This window comes from Orbicella faveolata, unplaced genomic scaffold (genome assembly GCF_042242905.1).
Source record: "Orbicella faveolata isolate gen_17 unplaced genomic scaffold, um_ofav_v1 contig_4, whole genome shotgun sequence".
NCBI lineage: Eukaryota > Metazoa > Cnidaria > Anthozoa > Scleractinia > Merulinidae > Orbicella > Orbicella faveolata.
This window is the reverse complement of record NW_028301569.1, coordinates 4,859,507-4,879,772: the sequence shown is the minus strand read 5'-3', so window position 1 is coordinate 4,879,772 and position 20,266 is coordinate 4,859,507. Positions and strand designations below refer to the sequence as shown.

The following is a 20,266-nucleotide window of genomic DNA, read 5'->3' as shown; positions in this document are numbered from 1 at the left end:
TGACCTTTGGTGGAAGACAAAGGAAAAAAAGGAAAAAATGCACGCGCGCTTATTTCAAACTTTTTCAACTTAAAGAGCATTCAAGAGATATTATGGTTGAATTTTGTCAATTTTCCTAAATTTATCAGGGAACATTTTTTGTACATATCTGTCAAACGTTTGGTCGCATGACGTGCCATTTCTATGGCAACCAAGTTCTCAAAGAGCTTTTTTTATTACACTTTCGCGGTTTTCTTGAGGTTAGATCTCTATTCTTGATTCATTTTGGATGTTACAAAGATTACATTTCAAATTTTTTACAGTTTTGAAAACAATTGGAGCTGTTGCAACTTATTTAAATAATGTTTGAAATCCAAGATGGTCAATTTGAAATATGACGTATAAGTATAAAATGTGACTTCAAGATTGACACGTAATTATCACTAAAATAGCCACATTTGGATGCTTTAGATGCCATGCCAGTTTGATTGCTGTTGAGTCAATACTTTTGGAGACAAATCAGCGGGTAGAGCGTAAAAAAGCCAAAATCTTAAAAGTCCGAGGACAAAGTAAGTGCAGACTATAGGAAATTCTCACCATCACAACAAGCATTTAGATGTTTATTCATATTTATCGTTTTATTTAGTTGGTTAGTTAGTTAGTTAGTTAGTTAGTTAGTTAGTTAGTTAGTTAGTTAGTTAGTTAGTTAGTTAGTTAGTTAGGTAGTTAGGTAGGTAGATAGGTAGGTAGGTAGGTAGGTAGGTAGTTAGTTAGTTATTCAAAGATTTTGCCAAGCTTAAAATTGATTTCTTACGTTTATGACTCTGGAGGTTTTCAATCATTACTGGACCAGGCGGAACAATCTTAGTTCACAATTGATCTTGTTTGTCTAGAAAGAAGACAGTAGTAACAATCATTGTCGAGAAAAAAATGCAGAACTTAACTGAAATTAAAAACCAAACTACAACTGAAGAGTTTTATTACTTGACCGCTCTTACTGAGCCAAAGCTAAAGATAATTTTTTTCAGCAATTAATATTCTTCTTTCCATCACCGCGCTTCTGGGAAATGTTCTGATCATCATTGTTCTTCCAAAAGTGTCATCTCTCTTCATCCACAATCAAAACTGTTACTAGGTTACCTTGCTAGCACCGATGTCTGTGTGGATTTCGTTACACAAGCTCTTTACGTTAATTAACAAACAATTATGGTAAGGCTTACACCTCATTAATAAAAGCCAAACCTAATAATGTAGTAATAATGTAGTAATACAGCAGCTTCGTCAAAGAAACTCTGCTTTCCAACGAAACACAAAGGGTTCTTACTCGGTGAGTTCTAACGTGCCACGTAAAGCTTGCTCGATTACGAAAGGGTGTATATTAATTTTGGCATTGGTAATTACGATTCGTTTAGTTTTTGTTTTTGTTTTTGACGTTGCTATTTCATCCTACGGCCCCAAGAGAGACATTAACACAGATGGATGTTTCGTAACTCTCAAAGGGAAACAGGCGCGCCATCAAAATAAATAAAACAAGGATTCGGCACAATTGCAACAGATCGCTAGAGACCGACACTGCGGTACTCAGCACCAAAACAAAAGGTAGAAAATAGCTAAAGCCAAAACAAAGTTCAAAAAATATATATATATTTCCATATATAAATAATAAGTTTTTTTTTTTCGAAACCGCTAAGTTGGTTGGGATGAAACAGAACTTGAAACATGTCTCATGACCATTAGCAAAATTAACAATTGAGAACATTATTATTTGCCATTTTTGCAATGAAAAAAAAACGGAAGCTAATAATAGAATAGTCAATTACGGTAAATTACTGGATTTCCGACAGTAGTGCACTTACCGGTCTCAAGTCCTCTTATAATGATACTTGGTGTTTTTGAAAACATTATTTCACATTTTCTTTGGAATTCAACGTTATCTTTACTGAATACCTTAAAATCTTAAGCTCTCAAAATTTTAAAACCCGGCTATGTGCATTTAAAATTAGGACGTACCTGGCATTTTAGATAAGAATAGTATGCTAATGTAATGAAAATTTTAGCTGAATTGTAATAAAGTGATTTGGTATTAGAGTACGTAAGTTTAGTATTATCCCGGATTAACATGAATGAATGAGCATCACCTGCTGTAATCAGACTATAAAGGAAATCAAGGACTGAACTCATTTGAGAGGGGAAGTAAGAAAGGTAAGCGATCTGAAAACACGAAGCAAGGAAATTATTACACACTCAGTCAGTCGAAGGAAGATGAATTTCACCACTATCAACCGCACAATAATTAGTTGTGGTCTCGCATTTCTTCCTATAAATGCCGAAAATATTTCTTCCGATGTTCGCGCTGTATTCATCGCCAGAATGGTCGTGAACTCTTTCACCTGTCCTTTCATAATTTTGCTCAACATCCTGGTGATGGTTGCAGTGAAAACCAAACGACAGCTTCGCACTAAATCTAACATAGCACTCGCCTGTTTAGCCACAACTGACCTCGTGGTGGGACTACTTGTTCAGCCTTTTCATATCATACACGGAAGTTATCTTCTCAGTGGTCAAGGAAACATATTCTGCAACCTAGACAAACTATCAGTGACTCTCACTGGCAAATTTCTGACGGCATCAGTTTGTCATTTAATTTTGTTGAGTGCAGAGCGTTATGTCGCGGTTAGACACCCCTTCACGTATGAGAACCAGGTGACTGAAGTTCATATCATCATAGCCTCTGGTCTGGCGTGGGTTATAGCCCTATTGCTTCCCATGCAAGACGTCTTCAAAACTAACACAGATTTTTCAAGTAACTTTGTTGTGTTTATAGTCGGGCCACTTTTGCTCTATTTCCCCGCAATGATTTATTTTAATTGTGTTGTGTACAAGGAGGTCCGCCGCAGCGAGAAACAAATTGCTGCTAACCAAATTTCCTTAGAAGCGAAGGAGAAGTTACTGAAAAGCAAGAAAGCTTTCTACACGACAACTGTTGTTCTACTGGCTTCTTTTCTTTGCTATATTCCAATAAATATTTTTTTCGCTATTTTGGCTTCCACTACCAACAGGAACCCAGCAAATGGAGGAGAAACTGCTATTTATCTTATTGCTTTGATACCAGTACTGAATTCGTTATTTAATCCGTTAATTTACTCTGTTAGAATAAGATATTTTCGCGTAGCCTTCATTCAGTTGCTGTCGAGAAAAACCGTTGCACAAGCTGAGGAAGTTGAAAGGAAAATGTTTGGACCAAGGCAGATTGGAGTCATAGCTAATGTTGAACAAGTACAAAATATTAGGACGAGCCGAGATGATGTGTGATAAGGGAATGAGACATTTGACTATGGACAAGTTATTAATATTATGACATTACAGTGTGAACACTGAGGCCGCTACAAATATATGAACATTTCTGTAAAGACATTTGTTATGTAGCCTGTTTTTCTAAACATTTTGGAATCGAAAGTTTCAGTCAGTCGGCCATAAGATCATGTCCGATCTATGGCGGAAAGAATTATAGAATTCAAATTAGAGCAGTACATTTAGTATGGTACCTATTGTATGGAACATGTCGTAGGATCGAGAGAGAAGTGAAAGAGATATCGATACAAGTCAAAATTTTAGAACAATTTTCATTGTAAGCGTAAACCTGAATGTATTCTGTGAATGTGTTAAAATGATATAAATTGTATACGCGAGAAATTTTTTGAACTTTGTTAATGATGGTGGATATTATAAAAACACTCATTTGTTCCTTTCAGTTGCAGCGGCTTGGACTTTATTTTTCCCTTTATCACAAATAATTGACAATCATTCATTGGATATGAGTTGGCTATAACAATCATATATCCAACAAGCTCGAATGGGATAATTTTTTCATTAAATTTCATTATTAAATTCTTTATGTACGCTTGTATACTTGGCTTCAACTTCAGAACCTGTGAGGCCACCCTGATGGTTTTTCATGGCTGGTAAAGAACCGAGCCGACTTCGGTTCAACTCAAAATACTCAACACCTTGAGGAGTTTTTCACAAGGGCCAGCGCTTTAGCTGGCGTTGATTCTCTCGTCGTCGTCTTCCAAAAAGGAGACCGGATTTTTCCTCTCGACCGGTCCGAGCACGCCGATGTCGAACAGTTTCTTTATTTGATCAGTAGAAATGGGTCTCTTATGGACTATGGCAATGTTCCCCGTGTTCCTCAGGTCTTTTACAAATGCTCTAATACTTTATATTATGACCCCCAGTAAAAGCAGGGTCAGTGATTATTGAAAAGGTCTTATTAATGTGCGGTGCGACCGAAGAAAGCGGTCAATCACCGTGTCAACGTGACTGAAATGCTTTTGTAGAAACGTCCTTCCTTTTTCCTCGCGGACGTGTGAAAATTATTGAGGTACACATCAATTAAGCTCTTCTTAGCTCATTTCTTCCATTGGCTTCGCCGAAAACTTATTATACATACGTTAAGGGTATTTTTTTACGTGACAATGATGAACGTTTCTATCAGATCAGTTTTTAAACCACTTAGTTAAAACTTACACGAGATTTTAAAAGGATTTTGTCTCCATTGCCACGCTTGACAAATAGTTAAATTTTAAAATATAACTCTTAAGTATTTTTTAAAAAAAGGGGGTCTCGCAGAATTTTCTTTAAAAGGAAGCAGGACATACATAAGTGATTGTGACCAAGACAGCTGATCTTGGATCCGCCATCTTGGATCTACCTTCTTCCACGTTAAAAACACCTTTATACTAAAGTAAAATGTGGCAAAAGTGTTTACAAATTGAAGGTATTGTACCTTATTATGTAGTTAAACATGCATGCGTACAATTAGTTGAAAAAGCTTTCTTAAGCTGGAGAAGCACAAAAATGTATAGATATAGTTGGAAAATATTGCCTTAAAAAGATAATTCACGAGGTGGAGTAATGATTTCATAATTTACTCAACAATGTTCATCTAGCTTTACGGATTCCTTTTACTGACATTTAAAATGCCTTAATCTTTTTTATCCTCCTCCTCCTCATCTTCCTGGGTAGCTTACACGATCTTGCACAAGAACAGAACATCTTGATGCCCTTCTCCAAGGCGACACATTTCTGAAAGATAGGAGGATAAATATCTTGCATAATTTACATTGCGGTATGCAAAGCACCATGGGATCGATCATGTTCCTTATTGTTGAAACATGTAGTTCCCAGTTGCCTTCCTTCAATGTTCTTAGAAGTCTTGAGAGAATCTTTACCATATCCAGGTAAGATAACCAGAACTCGGATAGCTTGCCATTCTCATGCCAGAGGATCTCCATGTACTTGTCAAAACGCTTGACGAAATCGACACTACAAGAACTGGTCATAAGCTTCTGGAAATGCCTTTCGCAGATATCATCATACAAATCGACAATCTCACTGAAGAAGCTATCAACAGTAGTCTTGGATTCCTAGTGATTCTCCTCTATCCAGGCCCCGAATCCTTGCTACGCCAGTCTCATGAGGGCTTCATACATGATCTTATGGAGTCTAACCCGGCCTCAGAAACTTCTGCTATCACACCAGATTCGACGGATAGGTCTCTCAAGCGGGCATCCTGGAAGCGCTTGTCAATAATGGTCAACAGGATGCAGGCTGTGTGGAATACTCCTATCCCAAGCACGATATTTTTGAATCTCTCACTTTGTTTCCACTGGGATTCAGTTACCTTTGCATAGAGTCCTTGGTCAAAGACGAGAACGATACTCTTCAACTTGAACATATTCTTGATCTTGATCGACTGCACTAGAACGTCGTGAATGGTAGCCATGTCTGTAGCGGGTGCGTCAATAGTCGGCAGATATTCGATGACATCCTGCTAACCTGCGAACAGGCTCCCGGCGAGGACGGAAAAAAATTTCGGCGAGCACGAAACAGAAGAATTCGGAGAGCTAGCAAAGCTAAGCGATCGGGGCTTCGTTCGGGCTCACCGGGAGCCTGTTCGCAGGCTAACATCCTGCGAGACTTGTAAATCTCGTTACGAATGTTACGAACGAAAAGCCGACGTTTTCAAATTCTTCCGGTTTGAAGAACGTTTTCGAAAAGCCCTGTTTTCGTGACGGATTAGTGTGGACAGTAGGCCTAACCGTAGAAAGAAAGCTGCGTTTTCACAATTTCTCCGGCGTAGTGTGAACGCTGCTTAAAGACGACATGAAAAACCGAAGAGTAAAAACAGAGCAAATTCTATGGTCGTCAAATAATAATAAAAAAAAAAAAACGAACAAACAAACAAAGAAACAACAACAACAATAACAACAACAACAACAACAACAACAACAAAACGCAGGACTAAACATACAAGGGTGAGGTTTAATGCGCTGTGTATACAAATAACCTTTACATTTTGGAACTTTACAATCAAGAAAAAATATCCTAAAATTCCGAAAAAAAAATACCTTGCAGTGTTATAGAATAAAGCTTGTCCGTAGTTTTTTTTGTTTTTTTTTGTCTTGTTTTGCTTTTTATTTAAATTTTTTTTGTTTAGGAGAGGGGGGCGGTGGTGTTGAAGGGGTTATTACTCCACGTGAGTTACTATGCTTCACATCGGAAGGACTTTTGTGTCTCGGAATTTTATCATAATAGTAACTGAGGTACGGGAATTGACCGCTCAGGGACTCTTCCTCCCTGAACGGTTCTTCATTAAGAGCCGGGATAAGAGATGTTCGCATTCTGCCTGACAGCGTGCCGGGCCGACCTGTGAGTCAACAAATGTTACTGATTCTCTCCGACAAAGAACGACGAAGATGTCTTAAACGCCGGGAAGCGGCAAAGTACTTGTACTTCAATCTCTTAATGATTTGCAGCATCTTCACGATGAAAGAGAATATAAGGTAAACAAGTACTGCCTTTACGCCTCCAAACACCAGTGCTGGGGAAAGAATCACGAGGAATGAGGACAAAGCCACCACAAATGTTCCCCCAAGGACTGTTAGCGCACTTACTGACACTACCACGAATGAGCTTGATACAAAGATGAGGAACAAGAGGAGTGGCAGAAAAACAAGGCTAACTAGGATAGCCAGGAAGAGCGAGAAGACTGGGTGGTTTACGATTGATTCCTTGATTTGTCTGAGCATGCGCACTGCTCGGCAATTCTTTAAAGTATTCACTCCTTGCGCCACTGCTCGCAGATTATTCATCAGCCAAGGGCACATGTAGTCGATATCTTCGATCCAAGTTATGACGAATGGGCACTAGAGAAGAAAATACAAGAAAATTGAAAGAATTCCTTCAAGCCCCTAGTATTGATAAACTAAATTTTTGATACAAATGAAAAAAAAATGAATTATGTGTTTTAATCACAGAAGCTTCCAGAGTCTACAAAATTGTTCCCAAAAAGTTTGTTTTGTCTTTATTTCAGCTGCATTGAGCAGTTGGTCTACTTTTACGAGCTAAGGAAAAGACCTTGTTCGCTCTTTTTGTTCTAACAGCAAGTTTTCTTTTCTTCAGCTGAAAAGCTAAGGTCGCAAAAAAAATTCAGTTTGAGCATGTGTAACTTTCAGTGCGGTCGTCTTACCTGCTTAATCCATAGAAGTCGATTTCTTAAAAGCTTTACAATAGCAACTATTCTCTTTCTTCTACAAGCGAGCTGAAAAGACTGGCTATTCTCGACACTAAATGCGCTGTATTTAATTCTCGCCACGCCATAATTAGTCATACGTGACGTTTGGACTACGAAACGCCCGACTTCACGCGCGCGCTAAATTAAAAAAGTGGGAGCTTAAATGGCCTCTCCACAAATATCACGTAAAATCGCCTAGACACCTTTCAGGAAATTCTCAAAAAATTTCTAAATATCACAAAATGTTTTCTAAATAGTTCGAATTTTTCTCTAAATATCGCATATTTTTGTTTTGAAAATAAACCGATTTTTAATCACCTAGGTCACCTTTTTTCCAGTAGTAAAAAGATTAGAGGAAGAAGATTAAGACGCCTCAATGTTATTACTTGGTAAAAATCAAGAGAAAATGAGGGATAAGGGATAAGGGATTTAAACGTATTTTTCGTGAGGACATAGACCGTTTGCATAAAAGAGGCCTAAATTTGAATAACAATACTTTGCACACTCTCAGCCTCGTACTCAAGTTTTCAGACAAAGGATTTTTTACATGAATGCGAGGCTTAGAATGTATAAGTATTGTTATTCAAATTTCGGCGCCATTTATGTAATATATCAAACACGAGAGACAGTGTCTTATCGGGCTATCCAAGCACCGCGAAGAGAGTTGAAAATACGACGTGCTGCGGACGGTATTTTTGTCGACACTCGAGGTGTTTGGATAGCCAATGAAACACTGTCTCGAGTGTTTGATATATCTTCTCAATCGAAACAAAAACTAAGGAGTAAACGGAGAAGTGAAATCTTCAAAATCTATGCTAATTAAGATCGGCTATCCAAATCTCCTTCACGGTTGTGATTAATTTTTCGTTGTTTTAAGTTAATGAATTATTAATGAGTTTGAGAAACAAAGGGTCTACGAGCACTGCAGAAACTGACTGGTGGATTACTTCAGGTTAATGAAATTTTCGATAATATGGAAGACAAGACAAATTCTGCTTGCTCCACCATGTCTTTAAAGTTAGCAAAAACAACAGATTTATTTCCGTCGGAATGTAGAGTTTATTGCCGTCTGTAGAGTTTATCCGAAATGCATTTACCTGTACCGTATCTATTCAAAATTGAGCCGTTGTCGATCTACTTGCTTCGACGATAATTGTAAAAATTTATTGAACTGGTTGCTAACTTATAGTAAGTCAGTATTTAAGTTTTGACTGAATAATTTGTATAAACATGCTATCGTAAAGCACTCCCCTTTTTGTTATTATTGTATTTACTTGGAAGCACTCTTCACGTTATTGCTGTATATAGCAGAATTCTTGGTGTCACTGTTGTATAGTGATTTATTAAACACGAGTGCTGAACTGGAAAATACATCACTCGCAAAATTCATACGAAACGACGTCCGGGAACCTTGTGGCGTATTTTCCATATCCTCACTTGTAAGGATATGGATGACGTCATTTCCCGTTTTTCACGCTTGTTTGTGGAAATAATCAGTGAAAATGGCAAGCATTGGACCTTTTCGGCGACACGCCGATCATTTTGACTTTACTCTTTAAGCCCTGGCCAAAAGGACTCGCGAGTAGTCGCAAGTAGCCTCAAGTTGAACTTTCGGGGAGATTTCCGTTGGCAAGTTTCCTTGCCAGTACACGCAAGTCACACAAAAAAACACATTTCCAAGCTACATATCCTGCATTTCATTGGCTAATAGGTTGCTATAACAACGAATGGACGTCGCTCAACTTCTGTTGACTTGGGTTGTGTAGCGAAACGGTGAAAAACTAGCGTCGACTTGCGGGCAAATTTGATCTTGGCCAAAGTGAGCGCAAGTCATCGCAAGTCAACGCAAGTGCGAGCAAGGCCTGGCCAAAGAGAGTCGCAAGTAGACCCAAGTTCTCAATTTCGAGTCCGTTTGGCCAGGGATTTACGTTCATGTAGTGGTATGTCCACTCTACATGCTGTGGCTACCTCGTCTACAACAGTCCAAACAGTTAAGTGACATTGTCAGAGAAAAGAGGGCAGTACCAAAACATCGAGGTCGGCTGTTTACCTTCATCTTTTCACAGTATAAAAGCTATCCGAAAAGATTAACAACAATGACATTTGCCGAGGTAGGCGTTCGTTTTTCTTCGAGATATCACCACATCATGATATTCGCCTCTCAAGCAGTCTAAAATGGCCGAAATTTCGGGCAACTGTAAGTGAGCCAAAAAGATACTTCGTACAAATTCCAGAAACTCTAATTTTCGTGCGATGATATTTGTCCCCTTATTAGTTGATTGAGAAGTACTAGAGGTCTTTCGCTTTAATTCTACGGTTTTCACGAGGTTCTAAATATCGCCGCCGAATCGTTAATGAGCGTGACCCAAATTTTAGCCATTTTCAGCGAGTCGTTTTTCAAAAGTGCGGCAGTTTATTTCCACAGAAACACATTTTTGTGATAGTATTTCGCATTGTTATTGCACGCAAGTCGACGCAAGTTTTTCACCGTTTGGCTACCCGATCCAAGTCAACGCAAGTTGAGTGACGTCCATTAACCTATTATTAGCCAATGAAATACAGGATATGTCTGCCTTGAAATGAGTTTTTTTGCGACCTGCGTGTACTTGCGAGGAAACTTGCGAGTCCGTTTGGCCACCCAACGCAAGTCTCTACGCAAGTTTAACTTGTGGCTACTTGCGACTACTTGCGAGTCTGTTCGACCAGGGCTTTAGAGTGCCAACGAGATGGTCGAGGAAAGACGTCAGAGGTGGTGTCTATTAGGCGCAGCCCAATGCAATCAATGAAACACAGATTACGACAAAACCTCCCTACTCTCCGGCCTACGAAAGGATCATAAAGGACAGACGACTGGAATGTAAAAAAAAAAAAGAAATGAATAACCATCTCAATACGTGTAAATTGCGTTGACTTGGATCGGGTAGCCAAACGGTGAAAAACTTGCGTCGACTTGCGTGCAAATTTGATCTCCACCAAAGTGAGCGCAAGTCATCGCAAGTCAACGCAAGTGCACGCAAGACCTGGCCAAACGGAGTCGCAAGTAGACGCAAGTTCTCAACTTGCGTCTACTTGCGACTCCGTTTGGCCAGGGCTTAATAATTGAAGAAAAACTGACCCGCTTCCTGCAATGCTTGGCGATTTTTCTGATCCGAAAGAAGAGCTAATGTTTTCAAAACCAAAGAGAGACCTTTAGATAAGATCGACATTTCGAAGTCCTGTCGTCTAACCTTTGAATCTGTAACGCGTCACGTCTTCCGAAAAAAGTAGAAATCGACGTAAACAAGGGGTTTGCAGAAGTCCCAAAGTTAAATTCAGGGAAAGCTTCGCTCACTATTAACTTGCAGTTTGTTCTACTAAACGGTAAAAAAGACCAGCGAAGTGAGGATCTGTTTTTCCATGCAGCCTGACGTTAAAAAAAGAATTTTCGCGGGAAAATTTTAGCCTAAATAATGGTAAGGATTTGGCGAGTTTGGAAAGTTTACATAGGTTAATAACGATGTCACAGCTTAAATATTCTATTCTGCGGTCCACTTAACTATTTTTTTGCGGATCTTTCAGTAAATCATGGGTAACAATCGCAGAAAGTTGGTATAAGGTGATATTCTTGGCTAAAAATTTGGCGGGAAATATTTCTGACTAATGATTTTATTTTTGGACTTTCCGAGAGCGGTTACTCCGATTTGCCTGTAGATACCAATTTTAACTAAACTGGATATTGATAGCAATGCAAAATACTATCACAAAAATGTGTTTCTGTGGAAATAAACTGCCGCACTTTTAAAAAACGACTCGCTGAAAATGGCTAAAATTTGGGTCACGCTCATTAACGATTCGGCAGCGATATTTGGAACCTCGTGAAAAGCGTAGAATTAAAGCGAAAGACCTCTAGTATTTCTCAATCAACTAATAAGGGGACAAATATCATCGCACGAAAATTAGAGTTTCTGGAATTTGTACGAAGTATCTTTTAGACTCACCTAAAGTTGCCCGAAATTTCGGTCATTTTAGACCGCTTGAGAGGCGAATATCATGATGTGGTGATATCTCGAAGAAAAAACGAATGCCTACCTCGGCAAATGTCATTGTTGTTAATCTTTTCGGATAGCTTTTATACTGTGAAAAGATGAAGGTAAATAAGCGACCTCGATGTTTTGGTACCGCCCTCTTTTCTCTGACAATGACACTTAACTAGTTTACGGGGAAACCACAAACCTCGGTTTTACTGAATTAACCTCACCGCTCGGTGAAAACAGGAAAACAGAGGACCGGACGTTCGAGTTTGATAAATATCATATTATGTGACAATTGATTTGGCTAAAAATTTTTGAAGAGAATGGGGTTAAAGCTCCTGTAAGCTTCCTTTCCTTCTGGTAAACGACTCCACGAGTTGGAAAAAAAATTATCGGTGGCGTGATCACAAATTAATTTCCCGTCTAAAATTTATCATTGGAAGACTAACTCTAAAAATTGAAATCTGTTTCTTACTAAAAACTCTAACCCTACATGAAATTTGCGGTTGTCATGGCAACGTCAGAAATGATGCACACACGATTGACTTATAAAAATGTTCGCAGAGGATGAATGAACAGCCATCGAAAGTTTCTGCTCCTTACGGTAAATCGTATTTTCAAAAATTTAAAAAAAACCTTATTGGGGTTGGCGAGCACCCTTCCCCCACCCACCGCCCCCACCCTTCGCCCCCACCCTCCGCTCCCTCGCCCCCGCGCTTGCACGTCCGTAGTTCTCCCGCGGTTAATCTTACCACGCGTGTTGCGTAGATGTTTTCGTGGAGAATGAAAAAGCGTGTAAGGCTGGAATTTATGGAACTGAAAGTGAGCTAAAAATAACTTGAGAGAGATTGCCATGGAAATAGTCTTACATTAGAGATAAACCACTTAGCGTTCTTGTTCTCTTTCTCATACAAGTGGGTGCAGTCGATGTTAAGAAAACAAACATGTACCCAGGTCATGTTTTGTAATTTGAATTGCGATATAAAAGTGAAACACAAATGAAACGTGTCGATTTTGTGATGTATATAAAAATATATTTTATCGCCAGTCGAAATTGAAAACTTATCCCACGGTTCGAAAGTGTGATATTCCTCGTGCCATTGCTATTTTTTGTCAAGATTTCATTTCAGCTGATGCAGACTACAACTTTGAATTTCATTCTGAGTTCAATTTAAATTTCGAAAAGATTTTCAGACTGTTAAAGCCTTTTTGGAAAGGTAGGTGTACAGAAAGTTAAACGCAAAGTTTTGTCCCAAAGAATTGTTGTATAATTAAGATAATCTCTCCCAGTTTAGATGGACGGCAATTTTTAATATAAGTAAATTGTAAGTGCTCAAGATCAAATTATAAACTCGGCAAATTCGACAAGCCTTGTAAGCATTACACAATATAATATACTGGAGTGGAAATTAAATTCAGTCTTATATATGTTCCAGCTGAACTAAACATTCTGAACTAAATATTATCCTTTGACTCATTGAACTGACAAAGTAAAAATAAGGGAATTAGAGTTCTTTCTTGCCAACGTCTAGCAACGCATTTTTAGTTTAGCTGCTTGTAGTTAAAGGTTAAAACACGATATAAAGCAAAACCGAACGAACCTTTGTTGCTTTTTCTTGCAGGGAACGTTTCTCTCGTGGACATACCTGTTACGTTTGTACTTTTTCATACTCTGAACAGAAGTGAAGTGGTGAGTAGAACCTTAATTTTCGCTTTCCTTGGTCTTAGTCACCTAACTCTGTCGTGACTAAATCTAAATAACCTTTGTGTCCATAGTTGACTGTGTTATTGGTTACTTTACAACAAAATGTTTTGACTCAATAAACAATAAAATTGTCAGTGATAATCAACAATAATGTTTGACTGTGAATAACAATCATTCAACGCGTACGGCTTTTAATTGTAATATTCATGTTTGGGAATTCTAATAATATTCCGCCAATTTTAGCTCTGTCATTTTTTGTATACAAAATGCAGACTGAAAATGACAGTATTCACCTTTCAAAACATTCCGAAGAGTCTCTCCATTATCGTCAGTTACAATGAACTAGCATGCATTGTTTTTGAATTTTTAAGTTTGAAGTAAGCAATTCAAAAAAGCGCAACGTGACTGAGCAATACAGTGTAGAAAAAGTTAGATATCGTGTAGAAATCATTGTTTTTATGTCGTCACTGTACATTGAAAAAACTAAAACAGCACTAATGCGTTGTTTTCCTTTTAAAGGAAGATTCCTTTTGCTGACCCAGATTGAATTTGCCTTCATTCGGATTTTGACATCTCAAGAAACGGTAAAGACAGTCAGTTAAGAAAAGAGATATGAGATATCGTCTTTTCGAGTCTCTCGTTAGATGGTTTTACTGTGAGTTTACTGAGAATATTATTTAATTAAGCACTAACGTACTTTTGTCCTTTCTAGGGGGGGACCCCTGTTCCTGACGCAGATCGAGTGAGATCTCATTCTCATTCTCACATTGCACATATAGGTTAGAAAAGTAATTAGCTTTGGTCACTATCTGTATTCAGAGTAAATACGTGTTGTGCAAATAGAGCCAGGAAGGGTTTGAATTTTCAGTGTAGAATTTATACTTGAAACGTCCATCATCGACGACTGTCAGTTTTGTTGGTTGATCTTCCCGTGTGGTCTTGTCAAGTTTGTTTAGTTTTCCTCGTTTGTTTTCTTTCAGTTTAACTTTGCAATTCTACATTAGTCAGTCATCATTGTCACACAAGTGCATTTGTCGTCAGCTGTAGCTTTCAGTTTTGCGCGTTAATCAGTGTCTGTGACTACAACTTTGCTCATCTACTTTCCTCAAGGAATTTTAAGTTTGATCAGGAGCCATAATCGGGGACGGAGACCGTAAGCGCGCGCCATTTCTAGTATTGGGGTTGTCCCCATGATATGGGACAATAATTCTATTTTTAGAACAAATTGCGCCATCGCCTGCGGCACACGCCCGTACATGCTGCGAGGATTTTTGCGGATGTCGCGCGGGGGGAATGGCGTCCGAAATTCCCGAAATTTTTCATGTTTTTGGCCCACAACTCAACGCGTTTACGTCTGTTGGAATTTTTCTTAAGTATTTTCGTCGTAAGCTGCTCCAGGTTGAGTGAAGTAAGACAGTGTGGAATTTAGGTATGTTCCGCTTTCAGCTTAGATATATATCGCTGACCAAGTTGTGTTCCAACGGATGCTTCTTTTACATGAGCTGTACATTACTCCACTTTAAATTTCACATATGTTGAAGATTAACAGCTTTTCCATTACACAGCAAACAACTAGCTGGATATATTTAGACATGGCAGAGCGTCAGGACTTCATAGTTTCCGCGCTCCTCTTGCCACACGTTTGCGAGGAATTTGCCAGTCTCTCGCGACCGAAAAGTAAAACAAAATAATTGCTGGTTTGCGTTTCGCCTGAATTGCAAGCAATACTTGATGTTTCATCAAGGCCCAATAACTTTACGTCCGTAGATACTGCTCAATTTTATTCGTGTAAAAATTCAGTAAATTCTCTGTTTTCGATGAATGACCATGAATGAGAGCGCCCGCTGACGCTTGTTTTGTACAGTCAGTAAACATGACAAATTGTACTTCCGCCGCACTTTCGTGTGAAAGCGTATATCGAACTCAAACAATAACTCTATAGTTTTTGAATATGTTTAAGATTGATAAATGTTTGAGAACATATTAAAAGCTAAGCTGAAAATATGCGAATAAAGCAGAAATAATCAGCAAAGTTACGATGACGCTTTCTTTAATCAACTTCGAATAACGATTTCGATTTTGTTGATCGAGTTATCAAAACTCCTTGTCTATTTTAATTTTCGCAGTGTAAAACTTCACATGTTTATGTTGAAGAAACACTCATGATGTTAGTAGGCTTTTGGCGTTGGTGAAAATTGTTGCAGCATCTCAGCACAAAAGACAACGAAAGAAATCTTTGTCAAGATTGACAATTGAAAACACCGACTCGGACTAGCTTGAAAGTGCACGCGCTGCACAACATGCAAATGAGCTACTCAAAAACTTTTGCAAACTCGCCAAACAAACAGAAACGATAAGTAACTATCAAAAACAGGTTTTGGTTATGATTAAGCATTGTTTGGGGAATCCTCAAATTAAATTGATGTTAGAGTAAAGAGTTTTCTTTCATAACTTTTCTTCACTTGAGCAAACGCAAAAGCTTACGCGTTCATCTAACGCGAGCAGATATTATTCATTCACAGCGAGCAGATATTATTCATTCACAGTCTTGTTTTCGACCCTGAAAAACTCACCTTTTCCATCAGCTCAGAGCATAAAACGACATATAAGAGCCCTTGATCTTATTCCTTGCCTTTTTCCCTGTCATCGCTGGGAAAATCTGCAAGAGAATCTCGCAACTCTCACCATTTGATCACGCAACGTGACAACATCCACGTGAAAGCCCCCGACATGTGCGTGGATCCGCGCGGATATATGACCTCAGGATGGCGCAATTTGTTCTAAAAATGGAACATTTGTCCCATATCATAGGTGCGCGCAGATCCCAAGACTTACGGTCTCCGTCCCCGATTATGGCTCCTGGTTTGATGCGTTTATCTTCATGTTATTTAATTTTTGGTATGGATTTCAGTTTTGTACGTCTGACATCCTTTGTACTTTTTTTGTGCGTCTTAACAGTCGCATGATGCTAGGGAGTAAAACATGGACATTTTAAAGAAATCATCGTCTAAATAAACCTGAAATAATATTTTTGTATACTTCAGACAAAGTTGTGTTATACAGTGAAACTGTTGGGTTCTGTATTTTTTTCCACGGAGCGAAAGAGAAGTGGTGAGTACAAGCTTGGTACTATTTCAATTTGATTAAAATTCATTAATAATAAGCAAAGGGAACGCTATGCAGCTACCCCTTTTTCAACAAATTTTAACTCAATAGTAAGATAAGATTTATCGTAGTCTCAGGTGGTGTTGGACACGGTTCACGTGACAGTATTTGACCAATTATATGACGTCTCAGCCGGAGCAATGGCGGACATTTTTCGTTGCGAATGAAGAGTAGGTTGTCGTTTCTCGACCGATTTCTGCACTCACCATGAAAATCAAGCGAACCTTTTCTAGGAGCTGCTAGTGTAATATCTAGACCAGTTATTTGCCAAGCCTCAAGTGCAGGTAAGCAATTTTTGCATCAGAACTAGTCAATGGAAATCATGCTATGTTGAAAACGTTTGTTTACCACACGCGCTTGACATGGATATTCTTTTGGTCGTTTGCGGGGTAACAGGGATCAGTATTGTGAATTATTTTTGCTTGAAACTTTAGTTTGAGAGTAGGCTTTGGTAGATTGTGCTAGCATAATTTTTAGCATAATTTAGAAAAACGAGCATAATTTAAAGCTTTTATTTCAGTTTAGCACTGCTAGCATAATCCGAGCTTTTATGCCTTGAAAACAAAAAAAAAACCCATCATAGTTCTAGAATAATTCAGTTTGTACTTTACTTCTGTATTGTTATTGGAAAATATCGAGGTCTGGAAGACTCTAGCTAAGTCACCCCGTACATATCTGAGAGGCTGAGACTCTCCTCAGGCCACCACGCTTATGGCTCGGCGGCTCGGCCCCTCAGGCCTTAGATCAAAGATGGCGTCGTCCTCGAGTACATCCACTGATTCCACTCCCAGCACTTCCAGCACTCCCAGTGCCGTACCGAGAGCTTCAATCTCTAGACTCTGCAGCCGCTGAACGAGTATTCTCTATTCTTAACTCATCGTTCAATGATTCACAAGAGCATGCTCTCGTGGACTATTTACAGGCTTGTGTAATGCTTCAGTACAATAACCGATAACAGAGAGATTAACAACATGCATAGTTGTCTTTATACTAAACTGAGGGCTTTGCCTGGATGGCGTCTAAAACAAGTATATACAAGTAACTTTCTGACCCGGATTCAGAACCCAGAAATGGTTGATTTGGATATCATTTGGCTTTTCGAGGTGCGCACATGCGTATTTGCCATGCTGAAGACTGTAAGACTGGAAGGTGGACTGTCTGAATGTTCATTAAAGTCAAAATTGATAGAGTTAAGCTACTGGCGATCTTTATTTTCCTTAAAATCCAAGTAGCATAACTTCGGTGACAGAGAGCATAATTTTCAGAAAGTAGCATAATTTTGGCATAATTTCTAAAAAATATGAGCACTGCTAAAAGCATAATAAGCTTTTTTTTCGAGCACAATCTACCAAAGCCTATTTGAGAGTTGAACTTCAAGAAAAGTTCGGCGGGCCCAGGCGGGCCCCGCCGTTTTAACGGTCAAAATCGGACTTGAAGTTGGGGCATTTTCCTTGATTTGAGAGATGTTCGCGGTATTTCGCGGGAGTGATTGTGTGATTTCTACCCATGTTTTAAGAGTATAATTTTGTGGTTCGGCTTGTTCCCTTTATATCTTAATGTTTTCTTGTTATTTTCTTTTTTTGGTGGTGCGTATGTCATCCGTTTGTTAGACCGATGTTCAAGATTTTTTGGATCCTGCTTTGGACACTAGTCCATTAAAGATATCAGCTCATTTATAGTGAATTTTCACTATCATGATCACTGCTTGTCTTGAATTGTTATCTCTAACAGAAATTTACTACTCTTGGATCGGATGTTATTGTTCAGTCATCTATGGCTGATTATTTGATCTCCCACTTCTTTATGCTTGTTTTCCTTTGAATATTGGTAGTCGTGGGAGACTATACATAAGGTTAAATCAATAAATAATAAGTGTTTCATGTGTGTAGTTTCGCATAATTGTCAACCCACCTGGAGCAGAACGAGCCAATGTGTTTGAAGTAAATGCTGAATTACCAACTGGTATTTTAAAAGACTATGGGCTTGGAATTAACTTTGCTATCATGATTTCCCAAGAACTAAATTTATCCACTTACACTGTAGTGATCAAATTTAGAATGGTTATCAAATTTAGAATGGAATAGACCAAAAAAAAATTTATAATGAAATAATGCAAGTGACTACTTAGAAAGCTGCATGGCAATCCCAAGTTTTAAGAGCTACTGCAAGTGTTCAATATAGTGCATCTGCTTTTATTTTAAAATGTTGTTACAATTTAGTTATCTCAGTCAAAACATCTCACTATAGATGATCTAAGATACAGCTACATGCTAGATTATTCTGAACTCAGTTGGTCACAGTCATTACGAGTCGACACGAGGAAGTGCTGTGGAGACTGTTTTTGGCAGAATAATTAACAGCCAATGTAGGAAATGTTATTATCAGTACATGATCACTGTGTTGTTGACCACAGGACTTGCAGTAAATAGTAAATTTTAAACTGACAGATATTTCAAATGACCTACATAGCACTGTTCTGGGTAAAGAGCTCCCTTTAGTTTACACAAGTTACATTGAAACTTAAACTTCAGCAGAGGTGTGATATGAGGACATGTAATGAAGGCATGTCAGGACCATGTGCTATTCATTCATTGCTAATTCACCGTGCCTATCATTCACAATCTTCCAGTTTTATTTAATAATTTATAAGCGAACTTAGTACTGACCGCTGTTTCCAGAATATGGTTTTTGTGCTATTTTGCTGGTTTTTTGTTGTGCTTGTCAGTACTTTGCAAATATTCAGTTTAAAAGCATACTTTGGAATTGAAATATCATTTGCAAGTTAATGTAAGTCTTTTTTTTTTTCACATTTCCCATCTGCAATTTTAGTTGCAACCACTTGAAATAGCTTGAGCTATATTATTTGTCTAAAGTATTTATTTCATGTAACTCAACCAAGCTTTCTTTCCATTGAGCCATTTTCCTTTTACATGGCCTCACATGTACTGAGAGCCAAGGAATGGACACTTGGAGCAAATGCAAGTTTTATCCAACACCTAAGCACTAGGTGAAGAGAAATCTCAAACTCCCATCACTTTGACCATTGATATTGCCAGTGGCAATGTCCGACGCAAAGTCATTTGTAGACCTTTTTACTTTAAACGCACTCAAGGAAGTTGAGGAAGACCAAAATCGTGTTTATTACATTGAATACAAATTTAAATAGATCCACACAGTACATATTTCATCTTGGATTTGTAAGTTGAACAAGAATTTGCTGGAAGTGTGACCTGGTACAGGGGACCAATACAATTATTTTTTACCACTTACATTGAAGCAAAACATACCCTACTTCTCCTACTAAGCTTCTGCTTTCTTAATTCCATTTATTCCAAATTATTTTTGTTATTTTGAAAGAGCGATACCTCAGTAGCAAGCTGTTTATGATTCCTTTTGATTAATTAGGAAATACAGCGGGCGAAACTAGATTAATCAAGCTTTACACAAGTTTTCAAGGACAAAACATTGCTTTGATTTGGAATTATTCAACCCTTTCCTTCGTAGGTTTTACTTCTCAGCTTCCTTATCGTCGAACGAAAACATAATATCTGTCAACAACTATGTTGTTGGCCATCGATACACTCATATACAAGTCGAGATATCTAAGAAGGATAGTGCCGAAGGTAGGTTCAATTCCGGCAAGTTAACATCGAATTCGAAAAGGTCAGAAACGGAAATAATTTATCTTTCAACCGTAGAGATTCGACGAACCGCGAAGCTTTGATTCCTAAAATAATCTGTTCAGCACTGAAAATGGTGGCTTTGTAAATCGAGCAGAAGTCATCTACAGCTATTACTTGGCCTGCGGAACATTTGATATGGCTGTCATTC

General features: G+C 38.4%; 1 protein-coding gene and 1 pseudogene across 1 annotated transcript; one reads left to right on the top strand and one right to left on the bottom strand.

Moving 5' to 3' along the window:
• Positions 1 to 2,168: 2,168 nt before the first annotated feature.
• LOC149101136 (histamine H2 receptor-like) lies at positions 2,169 to 3,624 on the top strand. The gene has a single exon (XM_089276317.1). The coding sequence runs from the start codon at positions 2,242 to 2,244 to the stop codon at positions 3,289 to 3,291; it is 1,050 nt and encodes a 349-aa protein (XP_089132443.1). The 5' UTR covers positions 2,169 to 2,241; the 3' UTR covers positions 3,292 to 3,624.
• Positions 3,625 to 6,422: 2,798 nt separating this feature from the next.
• LOC110048957 (uncharacterized) lies at positions 6,423 to 7,651 on the bottom strand (annotated as a pseudogene).
• Positions 7,652 to 20,266: the final 12,615 nt, after the last annotated feature.

What these genes read in the sequence shown, in the direction of transcription:
- LOC149101136 (XM_089276317.1), top strand. Translation starts at nt 2,242, where the DNA reads ATGAATTTCACCACTATCAACCGCACAATAATTAGTTGTGGTCTCGCA.